This window comes from Babylonia areolata, chromosome 6, assembly GCF_041734735.1.
Source record: "Babylonia areolata isolate BAREFJ2019XMU chromosome 6, ASM4173473v1, whole genome shotgun sequence".
In the NCBI taxonomy this organism is placed as follows: domain Eukaryota; kingdom Metazoa; phylum Mollusca; class Gastropoda; order Neogastropoda; family Buccinidae; genus Babylonia; species Babylonia areolata.
This window is the reverse complement of record NC_134881.1, coordinates 42,787,237-42,815,004: the sequence shown is the minus strand read 5'-3', so window position 1 is coordinate 42,815,004 and position 27,768 is coordinate 42,787,237. Positions and strand designations below refer to the sequence as shown.

General features: G+C 36.4%; 1 protein-coding gene across 1 annotated transcript; it reads left to right on the top strand.

Annotated features, from left to right (window-relative positions):
* Positions 1–194: 194 nt before the first annotated feature.
* LOC143283042 (macoilin-like) lies at positions 195–26,989 on the top strand. The gene is made up of 12 exons (XM_076589044.1): positions 195–385; positions 5,640–5,781; positions 6,373–6,499; positions 7,663–7,792; positions 8,952–9,018; positions 9,889–9,985; positions 11,361–11,829; positions 15,513–15,671; positions 16,520–16,702; positions 18,439–18,559; positions 19,334–19,508; positions 20,509–26,989. Exons 1-12 carry the CDS (start codon positions 303–305, stop codon positions 20,727–20,729), a joined length of 1,974 nt encoding a protein of 657 aa, XP_076445159.1. The 5' UTR covers positions 195–302; the 3' UTR covers positions 20,730–26,989.
* Positions 26,990–27,768: the final 779 nt, after the last annotated feature.

Below are 27,768 nucleotides of genomic sequence, written 5' to 3'. Positions count from 1 at the left end.
AACTGTCAGCAATCAACATCCCCTTCTGGAATAACTAAACTATTTCCTTTATGCTCTATTCGTCTTTTAAAAAAATCACACGAATCGTTGTTGCCTGAGATGGTCTGACAGCTAACTGAACCACCATGTTTGTTCTTTTGTACCCAAAATGCATTTCGGTCTGCAATAAATGACCAATGGCGCATGTGCAAGGACATCCAGCCGAAGAAGTACTTCCAGGACTGTCATAATAATTAGGAAGGACTGTTTCTGTCGAAGGAGAGATCGGGAGACCATTGATGATCAGAATTTGACAAAAAAGAATGAAGAGGCCGCGGAATGTTGACTGCGGTAAAATACGAAGACCACTGAAACGGAGCAAGATAACGGATGGTATCTATGGAAGGTACATTTCACTTTTCAATATGGCAGTTCATTGCATATTTTACGTGAAATGGGATTCTAGTCCTTGTCTGATTTGTGACAACGGTTTCTTTGGAAACGCAATCATTGGGACGTGCTTTCTAGTGATATTCAATTTGACTGAAATGGGAATGAGTATTGATAGCCAAGTTGTTATTGGCAGCATTACAAACGCAAATAAACCCGAGATAATATTTTCGGTCTGATATCTGGATATTTCAGGATCAGATACTAGTGGACTGATACTGTGTGATAGTCACGTTGACAACGGTCCACAGAGAACGAGGCATACTTGCGTTGGCATGGTAGCGTTTGCTTGTGTCTGTAACCCCAAGATAGCAGTCTGTCGACACAATTAAACATCAAGTATTACGAGTGTAAATTGCACGAGAAATGGTTCTTTAAATGGTTATTGATCTTTCAGAGTCATCCTTTGTTTGGCAGTAGTGTCAGAACATTGATTTGCTAGGATTGGCGTGCCTTTAGTTTGCTTTTCACTTGCATCTTTAGCCCCATGCCTTTAGTTTACTTTTCACTTGCATCTCAAATCCCAAACAGCAATCTGTCATACCACAAACTGATAAAGAAATGTGGAGTAAATTGTTGATATCATGTGCATGTTTCATGTCCAACAATTTGTACATTTTTGGAGGCAAGGTGATATGATGACAAAGCAGATAGAACTCTTAGAACTGTGTACGGAGTGTACAAGTTTCATGGTATGGCAGTTATGGCCGTTCTGGGATATTTTTGGAAGCTGATATATTTGCTCCTGATCTCTGTTACTGTTAGTATTGCATATGTTACTATATAAGTAAAGTTCTATGAAAGAGAGAGAGAGAGACTCAGAGAGAGAGAGAGAGAGAGCATGAAAGTAGAGAAATGTGCAGTTTATGTTTTGGTTTTTTGCTGTTTAGTAGTAGACTGATTTGCTAGAACTGCCAGAAATGAGATGATTAAAGAACTGCACAGTTAGCTAGTTTTGTTTTCTGCACTTCATGTGAAAAAGAGTATGATTCAGATGAGGGTCTTTTTGATCAGTCTAAAATGTCTTGACATGAATTTGCATCAAATTATAGACTGAATAAAGTGGTAATGAAGATATGCATGTTTAGTCTTTATATTGATATTTTATTTGTGTCATAGTAAATCCTGTCTAGTAATTAATTGTATTTAATATGGTAGTAGATCTGGGCCGGTAATTAATTCATTGCATTTTACATCATAGTGAATCTTTGCTAATCATTAATTACAATTAAGTACATAATGACATCTTATATTTTGCACACAAGTGAACTTGTAAAGTCAAATAAATAGAATCAAAGGTCATGTATAGATGTTCAAAGAGGGCAAATGAAATTGCACAGGCATATAAAATTGTATTTGTCAGAGATGTATTCTCCTTCACTTAACCCCGCTCCCCCTTTATTTTTCCCCTGTAAGTCGTACCTATTTGGTTTTTAATTTTTAATTTTTATTTTTTTAAACTTTAGTGTTTGTTGCAGAACATAGAAGATAAGGTGACATGTATTATCAATTGTGTAACTATTTCTGTATTTGGTGTTGTATTCTGTTCATTTGGCATTTTGACTGCTTTGATGGTATTAAAATTAAAAAAAAGAAAAAAAGAAGAAGGAAATAGAGAAGGAAGAGAAAGAAGGATGAGAATATATATATATATATATGAGCATGTTTTATGCATGATAATGTAAAAGCAGTTTGAAAGCTAAACAGTTGGAAAATAAATAGCTGTTGGCATTTTATAATAGTTTAATACTGTAGCAGACGAGTACTCATGTTCTTTTCTTTCTTTCTTTCTCTTTTTTCTTTCTTCAGAATTGATATATTAATGTTGTATTGGTTGTAATTTATATTACATTGTGAATTTATACTATAGGAAAACATGTTGGCAAATGGGACACATAACATGGCGTAATCTTCAGCTCTTTAACTTAAATGTGATCAGATTTGTCATTTACCCCTTATCGTCATTGCTCAGTCCATTTATTTTATTTGTGTACTAGTCTTTTTGTCTCAAAGCAGCTTCATCTTGTAGATAAAGGTATTATAAAAGATCTATTTTGGCAAAGATGAAGGATGAGATAACCCTAAGACTGTAACAGACAAAATTAGAATGTTATTTCGTGGTTTGGTTGTAAGATTACAGAAGATTATCCAACTATTTGTATTTAAAAAAAAGTCTAGAGAGAGGAATGGAGAAATGATGATAATGATGGCATGACTGTTCTTTAATATTTTTTTTCCTCTGTTCTCCATCTTCAGCAGATACTTTGATTGTTTCACTTTCAGGAACTGACACAGTATTGTTATGGTATTTTTTGGGCACAGTATGGCACTATGAACTAATACACTTGTACACTTTACCAAGTTCTGGACTGTAACTGTTTATTTTTCCTGGCTAGCTGATTACCATATTGATAGCGATTATATTTAGGTTTTAGATTCAGTACTTGTTAAAATAATCTTACTTCTTTTGAAAATGAATGTGACAGGCTCAGTAGCCGAGTGATTAATGCAGTGGCTTTCAATCTGAGGGTCCCAGGTTCGAATCTCGGTAATGGCGCCTGGTCACTGGTGGGTAAAGGGTGGAGATTTTTCCTGTTTCCCAGGTCAACATATGTGCAGACCTGATTGTGCCTGAACCCCCTTCGTGTGTATACGCAAGTAGAAGATCAAATACGCACGTTAAAGATCTTGTAATCCATGTCAGCGCTCAGTGGGTTATGTAAACAAGAATATACCCAGCATACACACCCCCGAAAATGGAGTATGGCTGCCATCATGGCAGGGTAAAGAAACAGTCATACACGTAAAAGCCCACTTGTATACATGCATGAGTGACCGTGGGATTTGCAGCTCACAAAGGAAGAAGAAAATGAATGTGAATGTATCTGAAACAAAACTGGTGTTTAATTACATATACTTAACCATGACCCAAACTGGTGATAATCATCAAGTAAGACATGTACCATGAACAGAACAGGAAGGAAGATGCTTTGTGTCTTTGTAACCAGTGTATTTCAGTACAAGGAAGGAAAGAACTATTAACAGTTTTCATTCAGTCACAAAATGTGTGGAAGGTTTAGGAGACCTAAAATACTGTTTTTCAAGTCTACAAGTCTATTAATTCTGAGTAGAGTTTGGGAAAGTCTTTGAAGTTTAACACTATTACACGAAAAAAGTCAGAAGTTATAAATTATATATACATTATGTATACATATCAAATATAATACTGATTTCAAACTCTAATACTTGAATTTTCGCTTTTAAAAAATCTTTTGATTTAATTCAACATAATTTGTTTCTGTATTCAGTAACATGTGTCTGAGGTGAGGAACATATACAAAGTTCTGATTGTGGATGAACATGAGGAGCTGCTGAAATCAGCTTTACAATTAAACCTTTTTTTTTTCTTCTTTTTTTTTATAAAGAGGAATAAGATGTGCTTCCTTTGTCATGCATGCTTGTAACATGAAATGAATACAAAGGATGTAAACAATAGTCTGTACAGCTGTTTTTATAATAGAAACTCTTGACCACGCAGGGTGAAAAACTTCACTTTAGCCTTGGCATATTGGTGTGGCAAGACAGAACATGATAGCTCATTGTTCTGCTACAAGTAAAAGGATATGTTTCGTAGGGAATCTAATACATGCTGCTGTAAGTTGCAAATAGACTGTTATATGAGAGAGAGTGTGTGTGTGTGTGCCAGCAAGCACTTACGTGGTTTCACATTTGTTCAAGTTCAACATGCCAGAAGCAAGGGAAGGAAATCTGATAACAGGAAGGAAATGTTACACTACAGACAGCAGATACATTTACAGATAATATTTACAATAAGTATAGTACAACAGGATCACTCAGGAAAAAATATTTAGTATAAAAAAAACAGTATTTGATACATGAACATTTTTAAACTGAGACTGATTGAAATAATGTGTAAGGCCTTTGTTCTGCTGCCATGTATACAGCTGGATAGTAATTTTGGTTATGCTTGTCGACATTGAAGCTGCATATTTAAGACTTATTTGAATTGCTTTTACAAAGCAATAATTCACTTGAAAGAATGGAATGTCTCCAATTTATTCTTTCTCTCAGTGTCAGGCATCCTCTATACCAAGCAGAAGGAATAGCTATTGAACATACAACCTCACCTTTTCTGCCATTTCTGTTGTAAAGATTAAATCACATTTCTTAAGAAGTTAAAAAATGGGTCAGAGCTAAGGAGTCGGTGAGTGAGGAAGTTAAGAAGTCAGTGGGTAGGGATCAAGGTAGAAGGTATTGGGGTCAAGAATAAAACCCAGATTAGTTCAGTAAAAGTCCAGAAGAAAGAGTTTCCAAGTTTCCGAAAAGGAGAGAACTCATTAAACCTGAAAATTGAAGAACAGCATCTTGACATGTGCCTGAGGTTGTGAAGCAATCATTCTGATCCTTGTGTGTGTGTGTGTGTGTGTGTGTGGACAGACATTATGATCTTTTTTAGAACTCACTTTACCAATGCCAGGATTATGACACGGTATTTTCTTGTGTTTTAAAAATGAGTATTGCATTTTTCAGGTGGTTTTGTTCAGCTGAATAAAAACAAAGAAAAACATTTTGAAGTGCAATAGTGAAATGAAGGAAGTGTGAGTAGCAAACCAAAAAGTTTTCTTTCATTGTCACATGTATGATGTTTCTGAGTTAGTTTAGTTATTACTTGTACTGTTGTAGACATTAGTTTAGTTATCATGGGAATAATGATAATTTTACACAAAATTATTGCGGTCTGAAGTTTGTTAAAAATTAAGTCTACTTCAATGTTGAGTTCTGCCAATTTGATGTCTGAAAAGTCTCAGAAAAAATCTTTAACTATTTTTCTTGCCAAAAATTTTTTTTGTGGTTTCCAAATGTTGCATGCATATGGTTGAACAGCTATTACAATATCACTTTTAGTTCTGTTTGGATTATGCTGCAGTAACACTTAAAAAGAGTCAAAGTTGACTTGTATTCCTTTTTGACATAATTTTATGATCATTATAATATATTCAATATTGGAGTGAAATATCTGTTAGAATTCAAAACCAAGGACACTGATGATATTGAATATTGTTATTTCTAAAGTAGAGAAAATGGAGGGTTTTAATTGATTATCCAGATCCAGAAAAATTAAAATTGTCAAGTTGAAACTTTAGAAAGTGGGAGTATTTTATTCATTACCATTTATTGTGTTGTTTCAGCACGTTCCTTTACCTTCGTTTCCTGATGGTGTGGGCACTAGTGCTGATGGCTGATTTCATTCTGGAGTTCCGCTTCGAGTATCTCTGGCCTTTCTGGTTGCTGTTGCGCAGTGTCTATGACTCTTTCAAGTATCAAGGACTGGTATGTTTCACATATCGATTTGGTGTATGGTACTGGTATTACTTTCATTTAATGTCTTTTCACATTGTGTTATTGAATGTATGTGTGTGTATTGTGTATTTTTATGCTTGACTTTTTGAATTTAAAAGAAAAATGGGATCTCTAAGAAGAGATGGTTTCGTGAATGCAGACTGACAATGCCAGCATAAGGTTTTTTGTTGTAAAAAATAAGTTCAAGTTGTACACATTATTCAGTAAGGTGATAAGGTGAGTTTTTGTATTACGATTTCTCTGTGTGTCACACACAATAGTAAAATGTCTTTCTCTTGCTTAAGTGATGATGTATATGGTTTGTTTAATATTAAACAAATTTTCTGAGATCTGTTGGTGTTAGACAGTACATCAGAAAACATTGTTATAGATCTTATGCCTTTGGACTGTGGCTGATGTAATTTAACTGAAGCATTTAAATCTTATGCCTTTGGACTGTGCTTGATGTAACTTAACTAAATGAGACTGATCCCTGGTTGTGATTGAATTGTGTGTACATATATATATTTGCAAATCAGCTTTGCATCTTAGACTAAAGTATACATATGTGTTTGGTTGCAGGCTTTCTCTGTGTTCTTTGTCTGCATCGCCATCACCTCTGATGTCATCTGCTACCTGTTTATTCCTGTCCAGTGGCTCTTCTTTGCTGCTAGCACCTATGTCTGGGTTCAGTATGTCTGGCACACAGGTATGTACTTCAGCTTGCTCAGTGGTACTGAGAATCAAATGAACTTCAGTAATTTTTTTGCATTGTCTCTTGTATCTTCTGAAACAAGTTCTGGCCTAGGTTTTTCTCTGTGTGTGTGTGTGTGTGTGTGTTGCTTTTTTTAGAATGTTTTTTCTATATTCATTATAAAAAATTTTTTTTGGTGATTATTTACTTTGTATTGTAAAAAAAAGAAAAATGATAAAAGGTACAGAGGAGACTCTAGAAGTGATAGTTTAAATGATCAGTTACCTTTTCCTATGTTCTTTCACAAAAAATAGTACTCAGGCACAGATTACTACACACATATTTAACAACAACAACAACAACAACAACCACACATGCACGCATGCACTCTCTCTCTCTCTCTCTCTTAAACATGCACACTCTGCAAGTTAAAAACATACACTTAGAGATGTATCACCACCACCAACACAACTACAAACTAATGCTTTAGTTCAGGTCATGTGAGAAATTAGGAATGAGCAACCTAGAATTTTGTTTATGACTGTGGACCCGACATTCACATGGTACAAACATGGTAATTATGCTCAGTGATTAAACAATTTGCTGTTGCAAGTATCACTATTGGTATTATTCTGAATGATTACAAAAAGAAATTCCATTGAATTTGAAGCAGTAAATAATTACAACAGCATTTAAATGTATACAGAATTTTTTAAAAAGTCACAAATAAGTGTGCAGAATACCTGATCATGAATCTGTTTCTGTGCTGGTATGTACATGCATATATTATATATATATATGATAAATAGGTCAGTGTTGTTTTTATGGCTTTAAGTGTAATGTACAATTTGGACCAAAAAAACCTAGAAATTATCAGTATGTATTTATATGTGGCATCTCTGTGTGTGTCCAAAACTCTGTATTTTATTTATTGCAGTAGTTGTATTTTATACATGAAACACTAAAAAAATGTATATAAAAATCCATGATTTAGGTTAAATGAAAATATAATTTTAGAGATTCAAAAGGACATTTTGACAAGTAAATTGATATGAATAAAAAACAAACAAGAAAACACAGAAACAAAATTAAAACAAACATAACAGCAAAATCAAGCAGATATTGAGATTGGCTTTGTATTTTGAAATATGTTTTCTTTTTTCTTTTCTTTTTTTCAGAACGAGGGATATGCCTTCCGACAGTGTCACTGTGGCTTCTCTTTGTCTACATAGAGGCATCGGTCAGATTGAGAGAGCTGAGAAACTTGCCATATTATTTAGACCTTTGTCGGCCGTTTGCAGCACATTGGTTAGTGGGTTTTGCTCAGCTTGTTTATATGCTTTCTTGATTTTCAAGTTGAATGGAAATACCGAAAGTATGAATTCATGAAGATGCTTTGTGAATGATTTAGTTTGCTGTCAGTTATTTGAAGAGAGGATGTCGGAAATATGCCAGTTGTCCCCTCTTTGTATATGTTTTTTTCTTTATACAATGCACTGTGAGTGTTTTCCTTCATGTAATGTATTGTGGGTGATATATTGCACTTTATATTGCTTTCTGCCTTATCATTTTTATGGCAAACAATTATGTTGGAGTAAAATAGTACTGCCTGTCTGCTCTCATCGGGTAAAAAAAAAAAAGCAAAAAAAAGCATATATCATTTTTGACTCACTTGTGTAAACAAAGTGAGTCTGTGTTTTAACCCGGTGTTCGGTTGTCTGTGTATGTGTGTGTGTGTCTGTGTGTCCGTGGTAAATTTTAACATTGACATTTTCTCTGCAAATACTTTGTCAGTTGACACCAAATTAGGCATAAAAATAGGAAAAATTCAGTTCTTTTCAGTCATCTTGTTTAAAACAATATTGCACCTTTGGGATGGGCACACACACACACAACAAAAAATGAAGCCTAATTATATGCAAACTGCATTTACTGTTATATTTATATTTTTTGTATTCTCTAAACTTGGCACTTTGATCTGATATTCTGACCCAACAACAAGAGCAGTCATTATTATCATTTTTTGTTCAAACAGGAACTTCTTTTGCAAAGCATGGAAGTTTTATTTATTTTGCAAACGTTTTGGTGCAGATTGTAAAAAAGGGAAATTACTCTGTAATTAATGCTAGGGGACTTAATTTGCTTTAAACTGATCTTTCTCATCTTAAACATTACATTTTGAAATTATACTCATTACATAAAAAGCTTGGATTTTTTTTAAAAGTGTATCACAAGTGAGTCTTGAAGGCCTTGCCTCTCTTGTTCTTCATGATGTGAAGAAATCTGGTGTTAGGATTATGGATGATATAGTAGTTTGTCTCACTGGGTTTTTTTCTCCTGCTCTTTGTCTCTCGCTTTGTTTTCTCTACTGTTCTTTGTCTGACTGACTGTCTCTGCCGTTTCTTTATTTTTGAATTTTTTTTCTTTTTTTATTTTATTTTAAGGAAATGTGTTCTGTCTGTTTCAGTATTGGCTACCCTGTGGTTACATTAGGCTTTGGTTTCAAGAGTTATGTTTCTTACAGACTGAGATTGGTAAGTACGAGATTTGTGGACAGTTGTCCATTTCTTTTGGGAAGCAAATCATTAGCGTAGTATTTAAAAGATGGGAAAACGTGTGCTTGGCATTTCATTTTTGTTTGTATGACATTGAATTGTAATGATTTGTGTGGTATGCATTGTAATATGACAGGAAAGAAGTTTGCATTTTTCATCTTTTTTCTTTTTTTTATAATGATGAGTTATGAAATGATGTGTGGTATGCATTGGAATATGACAGGAAAGAAGCTTTGTATTTTTCATCATTTTTTTTTATATATATTTTTTTTTAAATATATAATGATGAGTGAAGTGTTGTGGATTAGCAAAGATGAAAACCAAAATGTCAGCTTATTATGAAGTAAATGTCTGTTTCCTTCCTGTTACTTTTTTGTTTGGTTGAAATGTTTAAGTTTGTGTTTGTGTGTGTGTGTGACAAATTTGGTAAATTTGGGGCTTTCTTTATGTGTAGATTGTGGAAATATTCCTTTTCTGCCATGGAGCTTTTCTTTTTCTTGAAAAAAATATTAATTGATATCAGAAGGCTGGAATATTGCACTTATTATTTGTATCAGTGTGACCAGTTGATATATTTTCTGTGTTTGCATATTTGACTTTTGTCTTTGTCTCTTAGGTTAACATTACTTTCTCAGATCCAGGTCTTTGAAATTAACTGACTCCACCAGCTAAGTTTTATGGGTTACTTTGTTTGACTTTTTGTATTTTTGATCAAGAACATGTAATTACCATGCAATATTTCTAAAATCTATTGAAGATCTTTTGCTATTTCAGTAGTTCATATATATAAAAGGAGTGAATGAATTTAAAAGAGCTTTAGTTGATTGACTTTTTTATTGTGTGTTACAGAGAAGGCAGAAAGTTGTACAAAAAGAAAACGAGTTTTACATGCAGATATTACAGCAGGCATTACCACCAGAGATGCAGTATTCAGATAAACCCAAAGGTCAGTGCACCTGTTGAAAGTTATTTTTTGCTTTCATCTTGAAAACTTACACTGTCGCTATTTGTATGAATCCCCCCTCCACCCCCCCTCCCCCCCACCCGCCGACCCCCCATCCCCTTATCTTGAGCATCAGTTTATGTGAACTTCTTTCAAGTTTTATATGTCAGTCAGTAAATGATATTTTGGTTTTGTTGTAAAAAGTGCATACAGATTAGGCATGCTAATGCCGGGTTTTTTGACTTTCATTGATAATGGGATTTCATTTCAAGTAAATCACAGCCATTTTGTCGTGTAATCCATATTGATATTTTGTGGACCATGTTATGTTCTTGGGCAATTATATGGGGGTTCAGTCTACCACCTGCTTTCAGAAATTCTCTGTGGCATATATGTCAGGATGGATAATTCTGAAACTTGAAACTGCTTGTTGACAGTCCCATTTAGTGCAAGGACAAGTGTGTGGCACTACTTCTTGTCGTCAAAGATTTTTTCTACTGGTTGTTGACTGGATCATAAAGAAGACCGCCCTAAATGGGAACACAGACATCTGATAGGTTTTCACCAAATAGCTGGAAGATCTAGATTACACTGACAATGTAAGCCCACTGTCACACAAGTTCCAAGACATTCAAGAGAAACTTCTTCTTCTTTGTTCGTGGGCTGCAACTCCCACGTTCACTCGTATGTAAATGAGTGGGCTTTTAGGTGCATGACAAAAGTTTTTACCCCGCCATGTAGGCAGCCATACTCGGTTTTTGGGGGGTAAGAGAAACTAACATGCCTCAACAGAGAAGCAGAGAGAACATGCCTCAGATTAGCATTAAGAAGACAGAATCCATTGAAATCAGCATGACAGTCTGACTGTGAGGTAAGAATAGAATGAAACTGAGAAATTAGTGAACCTAAGTAGTGGAGTCAGCAAAGACCGAGGTGCAGGTGAAGGCACCAAGGACTGTATCAGCAGTAACAATGCTGAAATGGGCCTAGTTAGAGTACAGCCCAGAATCTTGTGCGCTGGAAGATTATTGTTGCGGTTATATGCTCCTCAAGGAGTTTCCTTGAGCAAGTTAAGGTGTATACTTGCGTAAGGTTTACATTGAGGAGAAAAGTAAAGCAGTTATTTGCTGTTCTGCATTGCTCACTCGTTTGCTCTGTCTCCGTCAGTCTCTCTTTTGCTTGTTCTGTACATCTCTCTCTCCCTCCCTCTCTCACTCCCTCTCTTTCTGATGTATGTGTGAGTGTGTGGGTGTGTATGTATTGTGTATGTTGTGTGTGCATGTCTGCCAGTTGCAATTGAGTATGTGTGTGTATGCTATCTCTTGCTGTCTGTATTTCTGTAAAGATTTCAACAATAACGGTGTTTTCTTTGTTTCAGCTTTACCACCAAAATCAGAAGAGGAAGTAATCTCCAACGGAGTGCCTGGCAAGAAGTTACCCAAGGGGGAAGAGGAAAAAGAGAGCAAAAAGTCCACCACAACATCATCCTCTACCCCACCCTCCAAAAACACAGATGTCAATGAAGACGACGAAATAGAATATATCGAAAAAAGCCTGCCCAAGAAGCAGCCAAACGTCAACCAGTTTGACGAGAACTTGGACAGTTTTTCGGGAGAGCAGCTGACCAAAGCCTACAAAGCCACAAATGGGGCAGTGTCAGTGGGCAGTATTTCGTCCTCTTCCCCCACTGTCACAGGCTCCTCCACACCAGCCACAAAAGCAGTGAGCAACAAACAGTTAAACAGCAGTAAAGACAATAGTGCCAAGAAAGGGAAGAATTACTGGAAAGAACAGCTCCCAGCGTCTTCACCCAGTTTCACCAACAACAAAGATGAGCACATCAGTAGGTGAGTGCTGAACGCTTTCTCAAGCTGTGCTTGCAGTGGTGTGTGCCTGCTGTTGTGAATGTTCTCATGGGTGCAGCGTGATTTGCATATATACCTTCCTTTTCATAATTGTCATCTGTTATTTGAATTTTATTGTGAGGTAGTAAGTTTCAGAGGACAGGGAAGGCAGTTGAAGTTAATTCTGTTCTGTTTGACCTCAGTTTTACTTTAACGGAAAACCCCTCTGCTTTGGGTTGGTGTGGAAAGAAAGCAATCAGTAACGCTCCTAGAGGCCTGCTGCAACTGATATACTTCCTCCTCCCACTTCCTTGTTTGACTCAAGTGTGTCAGCAAACTGCATGTGTATGATCATGGTTTTGTTGTCCTTATATGGCTGTGGGGATCATCTTTATCATTGACATTTTCTCAGCAACTGCAAATGGAAACAGGAAGTTATTTACAAGGAAAACCCTTTAACTAACTTAAAAAGTTCTAGCCATTGTATTTATGAAAACATTGTTCATTGTGGGTGAAACTTGTAAAATGTTCATTGTGGGTGAAACATAAACTAATCAGTAAGCTTTGCAGTGATTTTAATCATATGAAATTGTTTTCTAACAACTACTAAGCCAGTGATGATTTGTACACTTTTCTTACTATAGTTAACATATTTGAAGATCATTTTGATATATATATATATATATATATATTGATGTCCTTGTGATTGTACTATAGTAACAGAACTCAGATGTAACAGGAATTATATATATAAGTTAACAACAGGTAAAGGGAAGCAATGCCTTATGTGCTTATCCTTTCTACATTATATCAACCATGGCAAATGATTTTGAAATGTATTTGAGTTATTTCTGCCAAGCGTAAGACTTTGAGAATGTTGAGCTTCATTTGGTGTAATTTTTTCATATTAATGCTAAAATCATTTTAATTAAAACAAGAGAGGCAAGACCTTCAAGACTGACTTGTGATACACTTAAAAAGAAATTTTTAGAATAAATTTAATCGTTGAAATGTGTTCTTCATTTGTTATTTTAAAGCTTCGGGTTAAAAAAAAACACACAAAAAAAAAAGCAAAAAGAAAAAGCCCTGAGCTCAGATTTGAACCCGGCATGTTCAGGTGGGATGAAATTGTTTTACTCACTGCACTATTGTGGATCCATAAGTGATGTGCAAAATTAACATTTAAGCATGCCTCTTTAAGGGTGATAAATTGATTGTGGTATTCGAAGTGATATCACTGTTTAAATCATATTATTTTGGCGTATCTCGGGCATTTAAGAATTCTTTAAGAGCATTTAAGAATTCTTTAAAGTCTGCGGTAAAGGAGACGTAGCCATGGCTGCAATCACACTGCAACATTTAGCCGTTTTTCTCTAGATCTAGATGTACAAGTTTAGATACACCCGCCGGGAAAGTACAACACTGTCGATTAAATTTCTCTTTTTTGTTCATTCTAGTTAATTGACTATCCACTTAAAAAGATTCATATGCAGTAAACACATCAATGATGTAGTCTGTTTCACTGTATGTGTTCTGTCCAGCATTTGTATTTCTTTCTATTTAATTGCGAACAAGAAAAACGAGGTCACGCCGTCTTCTCACTAGGCATCGCCAACACTACAGCAACTGGGATGCAGTAATATGGTGTTTTCAGACTCCTGAAAATGGCCTCAACCGTTAATGATACGGGAAACATGGCTTAATTCGGGAGACTTAGTACTGTTATTGGTATGACTGTGAAGATTTTTGTTCCTACTATTTCAAGCCAAATTTCGTATTGACGGACAAAGTATTTCCAGAGAAAATGGCAATGTTAAAGTTTACCACGGACACACAGACATACATACAGACACACATACACATACACACACACACACACACACACACAGATAACCGAACACTGGGTTATAACATAGACTCACTTTGTTTACATAAGTGAGTCAATAAAATCAGTTAATCGATAAACCTTGTAATCCAAAGCGCCTTGTAATCAGAAAAATACAGGACTTGCCCTCTGAATGCCAACACTACTGCGCGAATAACCACATTCCTTATTCATTAGAAATTTCTGTGATAAGCTCAGATGACCCCTGCCACAGTCTTGTGATTACCCTTATTCCAGATTTAAAAAAACAAATAATATGTAAGGGGCAGCATATTATAGGCACGCATCAAAATGATGACCTAGAAGTCGAGCATTGTTTAATCAATGACTGTCTTGTCATGAATATGTTTGCTGAGTTGATGTTGAGGTCTTGATATCATCGGAACTGTATACATCATTTACATGTTGCTGAATTGATCACTGCCTTCTTGAATCCACCCTGTCCCTCACCTTATTGTGTGTTTTTGTAATTGTAAGGTGTTGTGAGCTGTTTGTTCTGTTTCTTGAGAAGGTTGCATTTGTTTTTGCTACTACAAATGTCAAAATTGAAAGTTCAGAGGTCAACCTTGATAGGATTCTGAATCGTGACATCATTTCTTCAGATTTTAAATACAGTTTAGCACACAAGGCAAATTTGTAGGAATTCAGGAAAAAAGATTGCCATTATTATAGGCTGTTAAAAGTGTTAGTTATGGTATGTGGATGGGCTTACCTGTGTATACAGAGTGAACATAATGAAAAAGTGTGAACAGAGAGCTGTCTGTATGGATAGGTACTGACAAGAATTTTAAACACTGAAGCAGAGAGATGATGCTTTGTTAAATTCCAAAAATGAGGGTTAAAAGGAATACCCCTTGGAAAAAAATACCAAAAAAAGTGAATCAACCTTTTTGGCTGAACCAAATTTGGGAGGCCTGAATTGTATATTTTATATATATATATTTCTCTCTCTTTTTTTTTTAATTCACGTTTTGTGTTTCTTTTATTTTGCTAAAGGTCTATGCTGACTTTTCAGCTTTGTCTTATTGGAAAAAGTTGATACAGTTGTGTTGTATTTATTGGCAAAATTTTTCAGTTTCATAAATGAATATACTTGTAGCTGCGTTGGTGTTGTCATTACAATCCATACACTAGATATTTATTGGCAGAGTTAATTACAGTCATTTATTAATGAATTTTACTTCTGTCTGTTTCCACCAACCTGTGCATGTATATATTTTTTAAATTCAAGTAGTTGTGTGAATAAAAGAATAAGAACATACAACTTTACTGGTTTGTAATATAAGAATGATTATAATGATTATGATGATTTCACTTAATTTTTTCAATTTTATTATGGTTTCTTGGTTTGAACCATTTGAAAAGGTCTTCCAGTGAAGATGATGGCTGGTAAGTATTTATACCACAGACACTGCAGGTATTTTCTTCTCTTGTTTTTATGTGACAGAGTCAGGGAATGTGATTCCTGTACATGTACATGTTTTTTGTCACAGCATTTCTTGCACTTGTAGGTGTTAAATGGAAATAGCTTAGTACTAATATTACTATTAATAGTTCTACTATCTAGTAGTGATATATGAATTTCTGTTCAAGGTAGTGTCCATTATGCGAGATTTGAATGCTGTAATTATGACACAAAGCCAGCACTTGATTGTTCTTGTCGAGTGTGTGTGGAAGGAGATGTTAAACATTTGAACAGCCCAAATGTGGATTCCATTGTCAGCTGGGCACAAAGCAGGGATGGTAGTATGACGAATGACGATTTCATTTGCTTTTGCTTGTTGCACACTTCTGTCATCAGGCTAGAGACAGATGTGAAGAAGTTGAAAGCAGATTTACAGAGCAGTCGCAACACAGAGCAAGAGTTGAGGCTACAGATCAACAGCTTGCTGGCCAGTGAAAAGTCCTCCCGTTCAGAGCTCTACCAGTTACAGCAGGACAATGAAAATTTACAAAACAAGTGAGTGTTTTTGTCTGAATCTATACTCTACCAGTATATGTGTATGAGGCTGGTAAAATGATTTTTGTCTATGATATAAAAGTAAGTTAGAGCAGGATGACTGGAACGTCTGGGAAAAGGAATGTGATGTAAAATAAAAATTGGCTAAAAGGTCCTCAGGACTAGAACTTGTGATCAGTATGTATAGCACACTTCTTTTTGGGTCAGATGGTTGAGAAATAATGGTTATGTGGAGAATGTGAGGAGGAGTCATTGAAAACAGATCAGTATGGAAAATGTGTATGTTTTAAAGTGTTCTCATTGAAGGACATTTGCCATGGGTATGGCAAACTACAGTTGTCAGAAGTTAAAATCGCCTAATTTTGATGTTAAAAAACAACAAACTTTTAGCTGGGCACATTCAAATTTGTTGATCAATTATTATCATCTGATCATTGGTGTAAATGGTTCTGGGGTAAACTGTCCTTGCAGACTCTAAGCATAACTCATTCATCTATCGACTTATGCCCTATCTACTTTATCCTGTTTTACTAATTATTTTTACTATCTTTTGTGTTTTTTTTCAAACAGATTGTTGTTTCTTTGGTTACGATTGTACATGGTGTGACTTTTTCTTCTTCTTTTCTTTCTCTGTTACATATTAGATTGTCTACATGTAAAAAACAAACAAACACCAAAGTTGATTATTAGAAAATAAAGTTTGTTGATCAAACAGGAATATATAAGCTTTCTGTTTAAGATAACTAGATAATTACTCACCTGTGAAGTCCTGGAAATATGGTGGAGGGGGAATACCATGGAACATCTTGATCGAGACCACACTGACATTGCGAGAACATTTGTTCCAGACTTCATAACCTGGTTACGGGTCGGCAGCAGGACAAAGTAGCATTGACATCATTAGAGCGGAAGCTGACAGAAGAGAAACGTGCCAAGGCTGCTGTGGAGCAGCAGTTGCAGGCAGAACGTAAGAGCAGGAAAGCTGAAGAGGTGGCAGCAGCCAGGGCAGTGGCATTAGCAGCAGCCACACGGTGAGTCTGGACTGCCCTTTCCAGATGTTTATTAGGCTGTTTCGCTTTTGGGAAATTTTGGTTTAGCATCTGGTCAGAATGTTGCATTGTTTTGTTGAACACCTTTGAAAGAGTCGATGATTGAGAATTTGTAATGTGCATGTCCATGTTCACACCAATAGGTATGCTGTATTTTGGGGAAAATGAAATGCACGGAAGCAACACTCTCATATGCATGCATACCTTTGGTTATTGCAGCCTGGGGGAAGGGAATGTGTCTTCATCATTGAACCCCTTGTTTTGTTTTTTATGTTGCTGCCCATCACATTGGTATCATTTCTTTGTTGTTGTTTTTTTTGGGGGGAGGGTCAATGAAGGGTTTCCTCGTTAACAGAAGATGAAAAGTTATTTTTCCCCTTACATCAGAGATCAGTATAATCATGCCGCAGATTTGCAATCTTTGCATGATAAATTATGTTTATAATACAAGTTATGTTTAGGATCCCAGAGATCTTCTGTGGTTTTTGTGGGTTTTTTTCCCTTGTTGATATAGTTATTTTCTTTGATGTATACATATAGTACAGCAGAACATGACATCACAATATAGGACGCATGAATATGAGTGACCCTCAGTTGGGACTCTGGGTTCCCTAGAATTGTGGTAAAAGAGTCCATTTGTATTTGTATTTCTTTTCATCACAACAGATTTCTCTGTGAAATTCGGGCTGCTCTCCCCAGGGAGAATACGTCGCTGCACTATAGCACCACCCATTTTTGACTCACTTGTGTAAACAAAGTGAGTCTATGTTTTAACCCGGTGTTCGGTTGTCTGTGTGTGTGTGTGTCTGTGTGTCCGTGGTAAACTTTAACAGTGACATTTTCTCTGCAAATACTTTGTCACTTGACACCAAATTTGGCATAAAAATAGGAAAAATTCAGTTCTTTCCAGTCATCTTTAACAATATTGCACCTCTGGGATGGGCACAAAAAAAGAAATATGAAGCCTAATTATATGCAAACTGCATTTACTGTTATATTTATATTTTTTGTATTCTCTAAACTTGGCACTTTGATCTGATATTCTGACCCAACAACAAGAGCAGTCATTATTATCTTTTTTTGTTCAAACAGGAACTTCTTTTGCTAAGCATGGAAGTTTTATTTATTTTGCAAACGTTTTTGGTGCAGATAGTAAAAAAGGGAAATTACTCTGTAATTAATGCTAGGGGACTTAATTCGCTTTAAACTAATCTTTCTCATCTTAAACATTACATTTTGAAATTATACACAATACATAAAAAGCTTGGGTTTTTTTTTCAGTGTATCACAAGTGAGTCTTGAAGGCCTTGCCTCTCTTCTTATACATTTTTTCGTGCGTGCAGTTTTATTCGTGTTTTTCCTATCGAAGTGGATTTTTCTACAGAATTTTGCCAGGAACAACCCTCTTGTTGCCATGAGTTCTTTTACGTGCGCTAAGTGCATGCTGTACACGTGATGTCAGTTTAATGTCATCCAAATGACTAGCGTCCAGACCACCACTCAGTGTCTAGTGGAGGGGGAGAAAATATTGGCGGTAGAGCTGTGATTCGAACCAGCGTGCTCAGATTCTCTCGCTTCCTAGGTGGATGCATTACCTCTAGGCCATCTCTCTACATAGGACCCCCCAAGATTTTTAACTTATCAAACGTGCAGTAGCATAGGGCTATTTTTCATTGAGTTTATGACAGCTGTACACTCCTGTTTGTGTGGTCTCACAGGATGGAGTGTACAGACAGCTGTAAGTCCAGAAGGAGAGAGCTAGAGAATGATGCCAAGCAGCTGCGCCGTGATCTCAAGATGCGGGAAGAACAGTTTCGACTGTTAGATCGAGAAGCACAGGTAAAGAGAACTCTTTATTTTCCTGCTTTTCAAGTCCAAGGTTTGGATTTTAAAAAAAAATTTATGATTTTTTCTGGCACTGAATGGGTTAATGTTGTCAGATATTTCAGCTCACTTATATGCATTGATGGTGTGGGGTTTTTTAATGCTCAGTAAACACATGCTTAAAAAGAAACGCATTCTGTTTTAATATATGAAATAATTGCTTTCTTTTGCTTGTTTTGCACCGTTATTCCAGACACAGTTTGATACAAACCGCCAACTTCCAAAGCAATGTTTTGCGAATTTAACGGTGGCCAGAATGCTCGGTTCCATAATTCAGATGATGAACTGAGCATTGCGCATGAGTTCTGGTATTTCATTCCAGAACAAATTAAAGTAAATTATTTGAAAAGAAATTTGTTTTTAAACCATTTGATTCAAAACCATTTGAATAAAGACATTGATTTTATCACACATGATGCCTGTTCTGTTTTGAGCAATGTTTTATTATAATATAAATGACACTTTGTTATGTGTGGGTGTGTGTTTGTGTGTTGTACATGTGTGTTTGTGTTGTGTGTGTGTGTGCATGCGTGCATGTGTGTATGGTGTGTGTGTGTGTTTGAGTATGTTGTGTGTGTTATTTATGTTATGTGTGCGTGTGTGTCTGTGTGTGTGTGTGTGTGTCTGTGTGTGTGTGTGTGTTGTGCATCTTTACGCGTATGTTATGTGTGTTGTGTGTGTGTGTGCGCACATATGTTGTGTATGTGTGTGTGTGTTGTGTGTGTGCAGTCCTTGCGTCAGTACAAAGATACGCAGAAGGAGGCGGAGGTGTTGCTGAAGGCCCTGTCAGACATGCAGGACAAGAACCAGGAGCTGGAGAACAGCCTGTCCCAGGAGACTCGCTTCAAGCAGGACCTCTTCTCCGCCCTTGGGGAGGAGCGACAGATCATCAAAGTCCTTCAAAGTCAGTGCCACCCACAGAACGTCACTTTTGTTTCTGTTTTTTGGGGTGTTTTTTTTTCCCCTCAGTTGCTTGGTTGGTTGCTTAACTGAAAGAGCTATAGATCATCTAAATCCTTTAAAGATAGTGCCAGAACAGTCACTTATCTTTTTTCTTTTCTTTTTTCTTTCTCTCTTGGTTGGTTGGTAGGTTTACTGGTAGAGACGATATAGTTTGACCCGTATCTGGCCTTGGAACTGGACAAATTCATTGTTTTCTGCTTGGGAGAGCAACAAAAGTCAGTGCTGCAACATGTCACTTCATCCGTTTTATTTTAATTTTTTTCTTCTGTTGCTTGGTTGGTTGGTTGACAGACTGGTAAAGACGGTACGATTTGACTTGTGTCTGGCCTTGGAACTTGACAAATCATCAGAGTCCAAAGTCAGTGCCACAACATGTCTCTTCTTCTTCTTTTTTTTTTCTTTTCTGTTGCTCAGTTCGCTGGTTGACTGGTAAAGTTGTTTCAGTTTGACTCTTGTCTAGCCTTGGAACCCGACAGATTGATAGGTTTTTGGTTGGTTTAAACAGAGATCGTATGCTTCATTCAACTGTGTGCAGCCTGATGACAGATTGGTAAAGAATCTGAGTGGATCAGGTGTCAATGATGAGGGGCATTTAATTTTGATAGTCATGTCTTGAAAAAGAAATAGGAAAGAAAATGCATTAATGATAGTGATTGGAGAACAGTATCTGCCTCTGATGAAATGTTATACTTTTACATCAGACAAGAACAGTAACTGTGGAAAACCAAGTGAAAGTAAATGTATTCCAGGTGAATGAATCTGTTAGTGGTATACACAGTGTTTTGAGACTTGATGTTAGTGGTAGTCGGTTGGTAGCGTTTAAAATATTGACTGGCTTGTAAACACCAGTGTGTAATGATGCAGTTTTGTGGTGTAAAACAGTGGACAATGTACAGTTTGAAGTGTGTAATGCCAGTGCATTTTTGTGGGTCTGCTTGCAGCCACAATCCTGGAGAAGGATGCAGAGATCACAGAGCTCAAGTCCAAGATCGCGGAAGTGATGGCCCTGATCCCCAGCACCACTTCCTCCTACCAATCCCTCAGCTCGGACCGCAACTCCTCCCCACTCTTCTCGGCGGCCAAGTTTTGCCAGGAGGATCTGGTGGTGGCCTCAGACCTCAACCCCAATGCCTCCGACTACACCCCCAAAACTGCCATTTAGACTGCTCCTCTTCATCTCTCTCTGCATCTCTCCGTGCGTTTCTCTCTCTCCACCCGTGCGTTCTGGCCTCCTCCTGCTCCTCCCCTTCTCCATGACAGCTGCAGCTCCTTCACAAGATAACCAGTGCCCCGGTAAAGGTCTTCAGTCGACAGAACAGCAAACCTTTTGTCCTCTGGAAGTTTTTTTCAACCTCTGAAATTTCTGACAACAAACACTTGTGTGCTGCTGTGTTGTGCTGGTCTGAAAACAGGAAACAGCTTGAAAGGATGTAGCACATGGACGGCTTTAATCTTCACACGCATGGACAACACACAAGTGCCGTCTTGTTTATCGATGACGGTTCCAGGTAATAAGGGAAACGAAAACATGTTTTTCAAAAGGTGGTTCTGATTTCAGGGAGAATATGCCTTTATGTTTTGTTCGTGTGTGAAGTGGAGAAATGCTTGCCAAAGATGATAACCTGACTTTCTGGCCGTTAAGTTAAATGGCATCAAATAATTACTATATTAATTAGAATATTTCCTCTTTCCCCCGTTTACTTGAATTTATCATGTGGTTGGAATGGGATGAGGTTGGATTGGTTCTTCTGTGTGGATATCACAGACATTCACAAAAATTCAGTAAACATGGAGATTTTAGATTTCTTAATTCATTACTTGGTTAACGTTGATTTTGGGACAGGGAGAATATGCTGATTTTGCATACAAGTACGTATCTTTTTAATTTACTGCACAAAAATTCTTAAATAAATGGGGAGACTCCCATTAAATGTAAGATTTCTGTTATCTTCGAACAGGTGATATTTTTTCAAAACAGAGGTTTACTGATCGAACTGTATTTATCCTTTTTTTTTTCTTTTTTTCTCTCCAGTAACAGAATTTAACCTCTATTATCATATTTTTCAGAAACAAAATTTAACCACAGGTGGATATACTGTTTATTTTATTTTATTTTTTTTCCTTTATTTCTCCTCAGTTCTGTCAAAGGGAAAAAGAATTGAATCTTCAAGTATGTTTGGCTGGATGTGTGCATTGTCATGTTTTCACATGTGTAATGCTTTTATTCATTTTTGTTTAATGCGTGTTTTGGCTTTTTAAGAACGTTTTGGACTTACGACTCAGTTAATTGGATATGAAAACTGGTATTAAATACCACAGACCTGTGAGGAAAGAAGAAAATAAAACAGAATGAAAAAGTGTGTATACGTACATGCACGCTTACATGTGTGCACACAACCACACATTTGGCACAGTAAACAGTTCCCTTTCCATTAGATTACTATCCATTGTGATGATGTTTCTCATCCCCTGGTTCTGCATGCAATCTTCCTTGGTTGCTAGTAAATTATTAGTACCACTATTGAAGTATAATTCTGGGGCCAGTGAGTAGCTTGGGAATTTAGGGTGTGAATATGGAGTATAATTCTCAGATAGTTTGTCTCATGCTGGGATTCTCTTGCAGTAGGTTCTGCAGAATGTTATTTTTTCTTGTCTTGATTATTTCTTGCAGTGAGATAGCCTGTTGGTTGTTATTCCCCTCAAAATTAAAGATACTTTCCTTTTCACTGTTATTTAGCTTCAGCCTTGCGTGAAATCAGAACTTGTTAATTGTGGAGTCAATGAGTTAATTTGCTGTAATTTAGTTTTTATTTCTTTGTTCTTCCATGCATGGCCATAGAGATGTGACTTAAACTCTAATTTTTCAAACGTCCAAATTTCAAGGTACCCTCAGAATGTAAATGTCATTGGGGATAAGAGATGTAATGTAATTTTTTTTTTTTTTTTTTCTTCCAGATTCGTGATTGCCCCAGAATTTTTACTTCTGCATTTAAGAGGCAGTGGGTTGGAATTTTTTGTTGAATCGTATAAAGACAATCATTTAAAAAAAAAAAAAAAAGGAATAAAAAAAAATTAGACATAATTTTTCATCTAAATAGCAGTTTTCAGTAACTGGAAACAACACTGTCAGTCACAGGTATGTACAAAAAAAACCCAAAAAACCCACCTATCTTTTAACCATATTGTTTAATTAATTATGTTTGGATTTTTTTCTCTTACTTTTTCCCCCTTTTTTTTTTTTTGTAGTGTATGTAAAGTAGGTGGTCACTAGTTCAAAGATGGTGAAAGTCTTGTGATTTTCACACAAACCTGGTTTGGTATATAATATAGCAGCGCTGGTTGTCTTAAACTTGATCCATGCACATCTACATGAGCCATGGAAACTTTGCACAGGGTAATGTAATACAAACACTGCTGCTCATCATCTGAATTGTACTGCATTGTTGGTGCAGTCAGTTTGGGTCATTGGAAGATTCTGCATTTCATCAGCATCATCCATCTGTTGCTGTACACTGTCGTTCTGTCTTCATTAGCGATTAGTCCCTTGATCATTTCTTGTTTTCCGTATTCATTTTCACATGAAGAATCAGTCCCAGAAATGTGAGCCATGAATGGTTCATCTTTGCCATCTTCCCTGTCAGTCCCAGACCTTGTTGCGCCTTGAAATGATGCCGGGTGCTGGAATGATGTTCGGGACACCCTGTAACTGCTGGAGATTGTCATTCACTTTCCCACAGTTGGTCAGCATTATGTGTGTGTATGTGCACACGTGCATCTGAATGTGCTCATGTATATGTGAAGAGAATTGTGGTGTGTGTGTTGTGGGAAGGTGGGGGTAGGGATATGACAGGTTTTGTTATCTCAAAATAGGGTTATCCACTGCCTGTTTGTTTTTATCATTATTTGTGTATCATTTCACAAGTTCATTTGTCTTTTTTGTATCTGTCTGCTTGCCTCAGAAGGGACAGTCTAGGACGTAGTGATGTGACTGGATCACTCAGATGATATTTTAGACATGTCTGAATTGAACATTTGAACCTCCATTTAAAAACAGCAACAGTTCCCTTTGTGTTTTTCTTCAAGGCCTTGTTTTAGTGCGAAAACAGCTTAATCAGACTATGATTCCACACTCTGAGAAGCCTAGTTACATTCAGTTTGGTTTTCTTGATGGTGTACTGACTTGTTTGGCTGAATCAGTATGTCTCGTGTGATACCAGGAGTGGTTACTTTGGCTTTTATTCATAAAACTGTTCAGCTTATGTTGCATAATTTTCTTTTGGGAAATTTATTGACATTCAAAAAAGAATGAAATGTACAGTATATGAAAATGGAAATAATGCAGGTCAGCAGTTAAAATCACTTCTTTCTTTTTGTGAGAAGTGCATGTGCATAAAATCCACTTCTGTTCATCTCTTGTTCTTACAAATATATACTGTTTTAAACAGTTTGTGATCTTCTCCTGCACTTCAACCATGCGTATATCATGATATACACTATATCCATGGAATAACATATTGTTGCAAATTCCTGTTCACTGGAAAATAGATTTTGGTGACTGCAAATAGTTTTCCAACTGGTTGTTGCTTTTTGTTTGTTTTTTTTGTTTTTTCCCCTCCAGAAATTGGTTTGAATGTTACTTTCTTGTACGAGAAACAGATCTGCAGATAATTTTCTTCATTCAAATAACAGATATTAAACACTTTATCAGATGACACTGTTATCTAAAAATAATCATGCCAAGAGGTGTAGAAAGACAGTTGATGAAAGCAGTTTTTCAACTACATATCAGTTTGGGAAAGTGATATTTATTTTGCAGTTTTAGGTTGCCACAAAAATGTAAATGTGTAGATAGCGAAGACTTCAAGGTATATTGAGCACTTGAAGAAGTTAGGTATACAGCAGACTTGTATATTTCTTCTTTTTTTTAAAATTTTTTTTCTTTTTTTATTATAAATAACATAGATGGTACCCATGGTCTCTGTTCCCTTTATCCATGACAAATCTGATCTGTGTGTGCTCAAAGATGGGGTTCTTTCTGTGTTATATAGTTTTGAATCACTCACTCTAAAAACCACACTGATGCTTTTGGTTTTGTTGATGTTGTCTGTGAGTCGGAGATAATTTTATGATTTTTGTTGTTGTTGTTGATTTTTGGTCACTATCTTGTTACTGTACATTTACTAGTTTTCAATTATGATAGTTGATCATTCACCGGGCATATTTGTTCCTGTTTTTTTTTTTTTTCTTTTCTTTCTTTTTGTTTTTTTTGTTGTTTCGTTATATATTGGTGGGTTTTCTTTTGTCCCTCCCTCATTTCATTGAGATTTAAGGGGTTTTTTGTTTGTTTTTTCCCCAAGGCTTTTGTTGTTTAACAATATGTTATGTTATAGTTCTGTTGGGTTCTCTTTTCCTTTCAGCTTTTGTTGTCCATTATCTGTTCAGATTTGTAATCTGCAAGGAACTCTTGATCAAAACTGTAAAGTTTGTTGAATATTGTGACATGAATGTTGAATATTTGAAATTTAAATAACAAAGTACTCTTTTTGACTGCTTTTATTTATTTTCTCTCCAAGGAAATGATGAAGATGTTATTAAAAAGAGAATGCAGAATTTGTTTCCCACGAACAATATTTTTACTTCTTTTTTTATTTATTCATTTTTTTATTTTCTTTGAATTTTAAATATTTTGTAATTATTCTGAACACAAGAGAGAATCTGTCAAACTGCAGATCTGTTTCCATAAGTGCTAAAGGAGTGCATGTAGGTGCATATCATTCCACTGAGACTGAAACATTGTGTTGACTTAATTTTCATCTTTATTTGTTAATTGTCAGGTTATCTGCGTACTGTTCGGTTCTTTCTGACAGATAAGCTCATTGCAATTGCCTCACCCATACAATCAAATTATGTGAATATATATGGCCTTGGTACTTTTCAAACTCTGGTTTTAAACTTTGGGCAAAGACCTTGTTGAACCCAATCAGTTGTCCATTGCTGGACCAGTCTGTCGGTTTTCTTTGAAGGGTGGAGCTGGTTATGTTGTTGTTGTTGCTTTTGTCATGGAGTGCACAAACTTAAGCGATGATATTTTCCATGGGGAAGAAAAGGTCCTCTGTTGTTATTGCTGTTAGCTTGTGTTTGCTTTCAGTTGTTTTCTGCCTTTATTCATCAGAGTCACTGGTGTTATGAGAAGTAATATTGTCAGTCGTTAATTTTGTTGTGTTTTCCGTGCAGTCGTTGTTCAACGAACCGAGTTAGCTGTGTGCTTGACATTGGCAGTGTGGAATGCAGTTATAATGCATCTAGTGAATTTGCTTCAGTGTTTTGTCACTGTCTGTGTCAGGCCTACTGTTGGTGTCAGATACTCTGTGTCAGGTTTTTTTCTTTTCCTCTCTCTCGCTTTTTTCCCAGTCTGTTTGTTTATATATATATATATTTTTAGCAGGTTTCAGATTTAAACTATTGTGGATCTTTTTAATTCTGGAGAAGAGAAACAGCCCCAGAATGATTCACTGTTGTACTGATGGCATTGCCAGGCTGCAGATTGCCACATAGATGTGTGTACTGTGTGCATATCAGTTGTGTATATATGCATGGAACCTGTACACACGATAGATGCAGACACTGTTCTTCATCCCAGTCTAACTTCTCTTTGTTTATCTCCCTCCCCAATTCCCAGTTTCTTTCTTTTTTCAGCCTGTCTCCCCACTTTTTACTCTCTTTCCCTGCTTCACCCTTCCTGTATTCTCTCATTCTGGACGTAACTTCCTTTGTCACAGTTTGTGCTGGCATGCACATTTACACACACACACACACACACAGAGAAAATGAACATGCATAGCATTGAAGATCCACAGTCTGCTACACACATGTTCACTTCAGCCGCTGTGCAGATGACATGGAACTCCAGGCAGCTTTGTGTGACCTCATCTCTCCAGTTTGTCTTTGTGTTCATGAACAGATTGCACACAGTTGTGTGTATTCCCATCGCCCACTTCAACACTTTTTGTGTTTCTTTTCTTTTCTTTTTTTTTCATGGGGGAAAACAGCAGCTAGTTATCATTATTATTGGCATGATTTCTTCAGTTGTTTTTTTCTCCTAACTTTGACATCAGGAATGATACTAACATCCAGTGATGACCTGCACAAACCATTACCCTGATGAATATTGTTCATAGTTGCTGTCCCTTTAATGATTGAAAGGGAACAATGATTACAGGCAAGCTGTATGGGATTGTTTGTGGGTGAGGTGACCCATACTAAAGTGAACACTAATAATACTCTGTCTCAGCTGCTGTTCAATTGTATCACTGCAGTACTGAACATGAATTGTTACGGTATGTATAAGCTGCCACTTTTTCGTGACACAAAACAGTAAAATAAAATACAGGCCCAGGTTTCTGGTGCTTTCAAGTCAGTAAAGTATTGTGTTTTTTGTTTGCTTTTTTCTGTGTGTTTGGACCATGTAATGTTAGATGAGTTGTGTATGAAAGTGATGTGAGTGCGTGTTTTATCCACACTGCGTTTTATGTGGGTGAAAAGTTACAGGGAAATGGGGTGTGGTTATTATTCTTTCATGTTTCTTTGTGTTTGAAGGCTGCAACTCTTATGTTCACTCATCAACAATGGGCTTTAATGTTTTTTGGGGGGTATGGGGGGGTAGGTTTGGGGTTTTTTGTGTGTGTGTGTGGTTTTTTTTTTTTACTGTCCTTTAACTGTACCATTTTGACAGCTGTACTCCTGTTTCAAGGATGCACATGCTTGGTATGTTCATGTTTCCATAACCTTTTGAACACTGGTACAGATTATAGGAACTTAATTGTGTGCATATTTGATAATCTGTTGTGGATGCAGCAAAATGGATCAAGGTACTGCTCAGTTGTTGATGTACATCTCATCTATGTTGACCTGACACATCAGAAAAAGTAATCTGCACCTTCAACTTACCATGTGCCACAACTGGGATTTAAACCCAGGATCCTCTGACACACTTCAACGAGTGGATACTGTCATCCTTGCGTGTTAAAGACATTGCATAATGGATTAAATATAGGTCAGGACATCACTGCTCTTTCTCTGGTCTACAGTTGAGTGCACTACATTGCTATGAAAGAAAAGAGATGCAGAGGTTAATAATAATATTTATATAGCGCTGAATCTTGTGCAGAGACAAATCAAAGCGCTTTCACACCAGTCATTCA

What these genes read in the sequence shown, in the direction of transcription:
- LOC143283042 (XM_076589044.1), top strand. Translation starts at nt 303, where the DNA reads ATGAAGAGGCCGCGGAATGTTGACTGCGGTAAAATACGAAGACCACTG. An exon ending in CGGCCGTTTGCAGCACATTG is followed by an intron (nt 7,793 to 8,951) that starts GTTAGTGGGTTT and finishes TGTCTGTTTCAG; the next exon opens with TATTGGCTACCCTGTGGTTA. An exon ending in TGTTAGATCGAGAAGCACAG is followed by an intron (nt 18,560 to 19,333) that starts GTAAAGAGAACT and finishes GTGTGTGTGCAG; the next exon opens with TCCTTGCGTCAGTACAAAGA.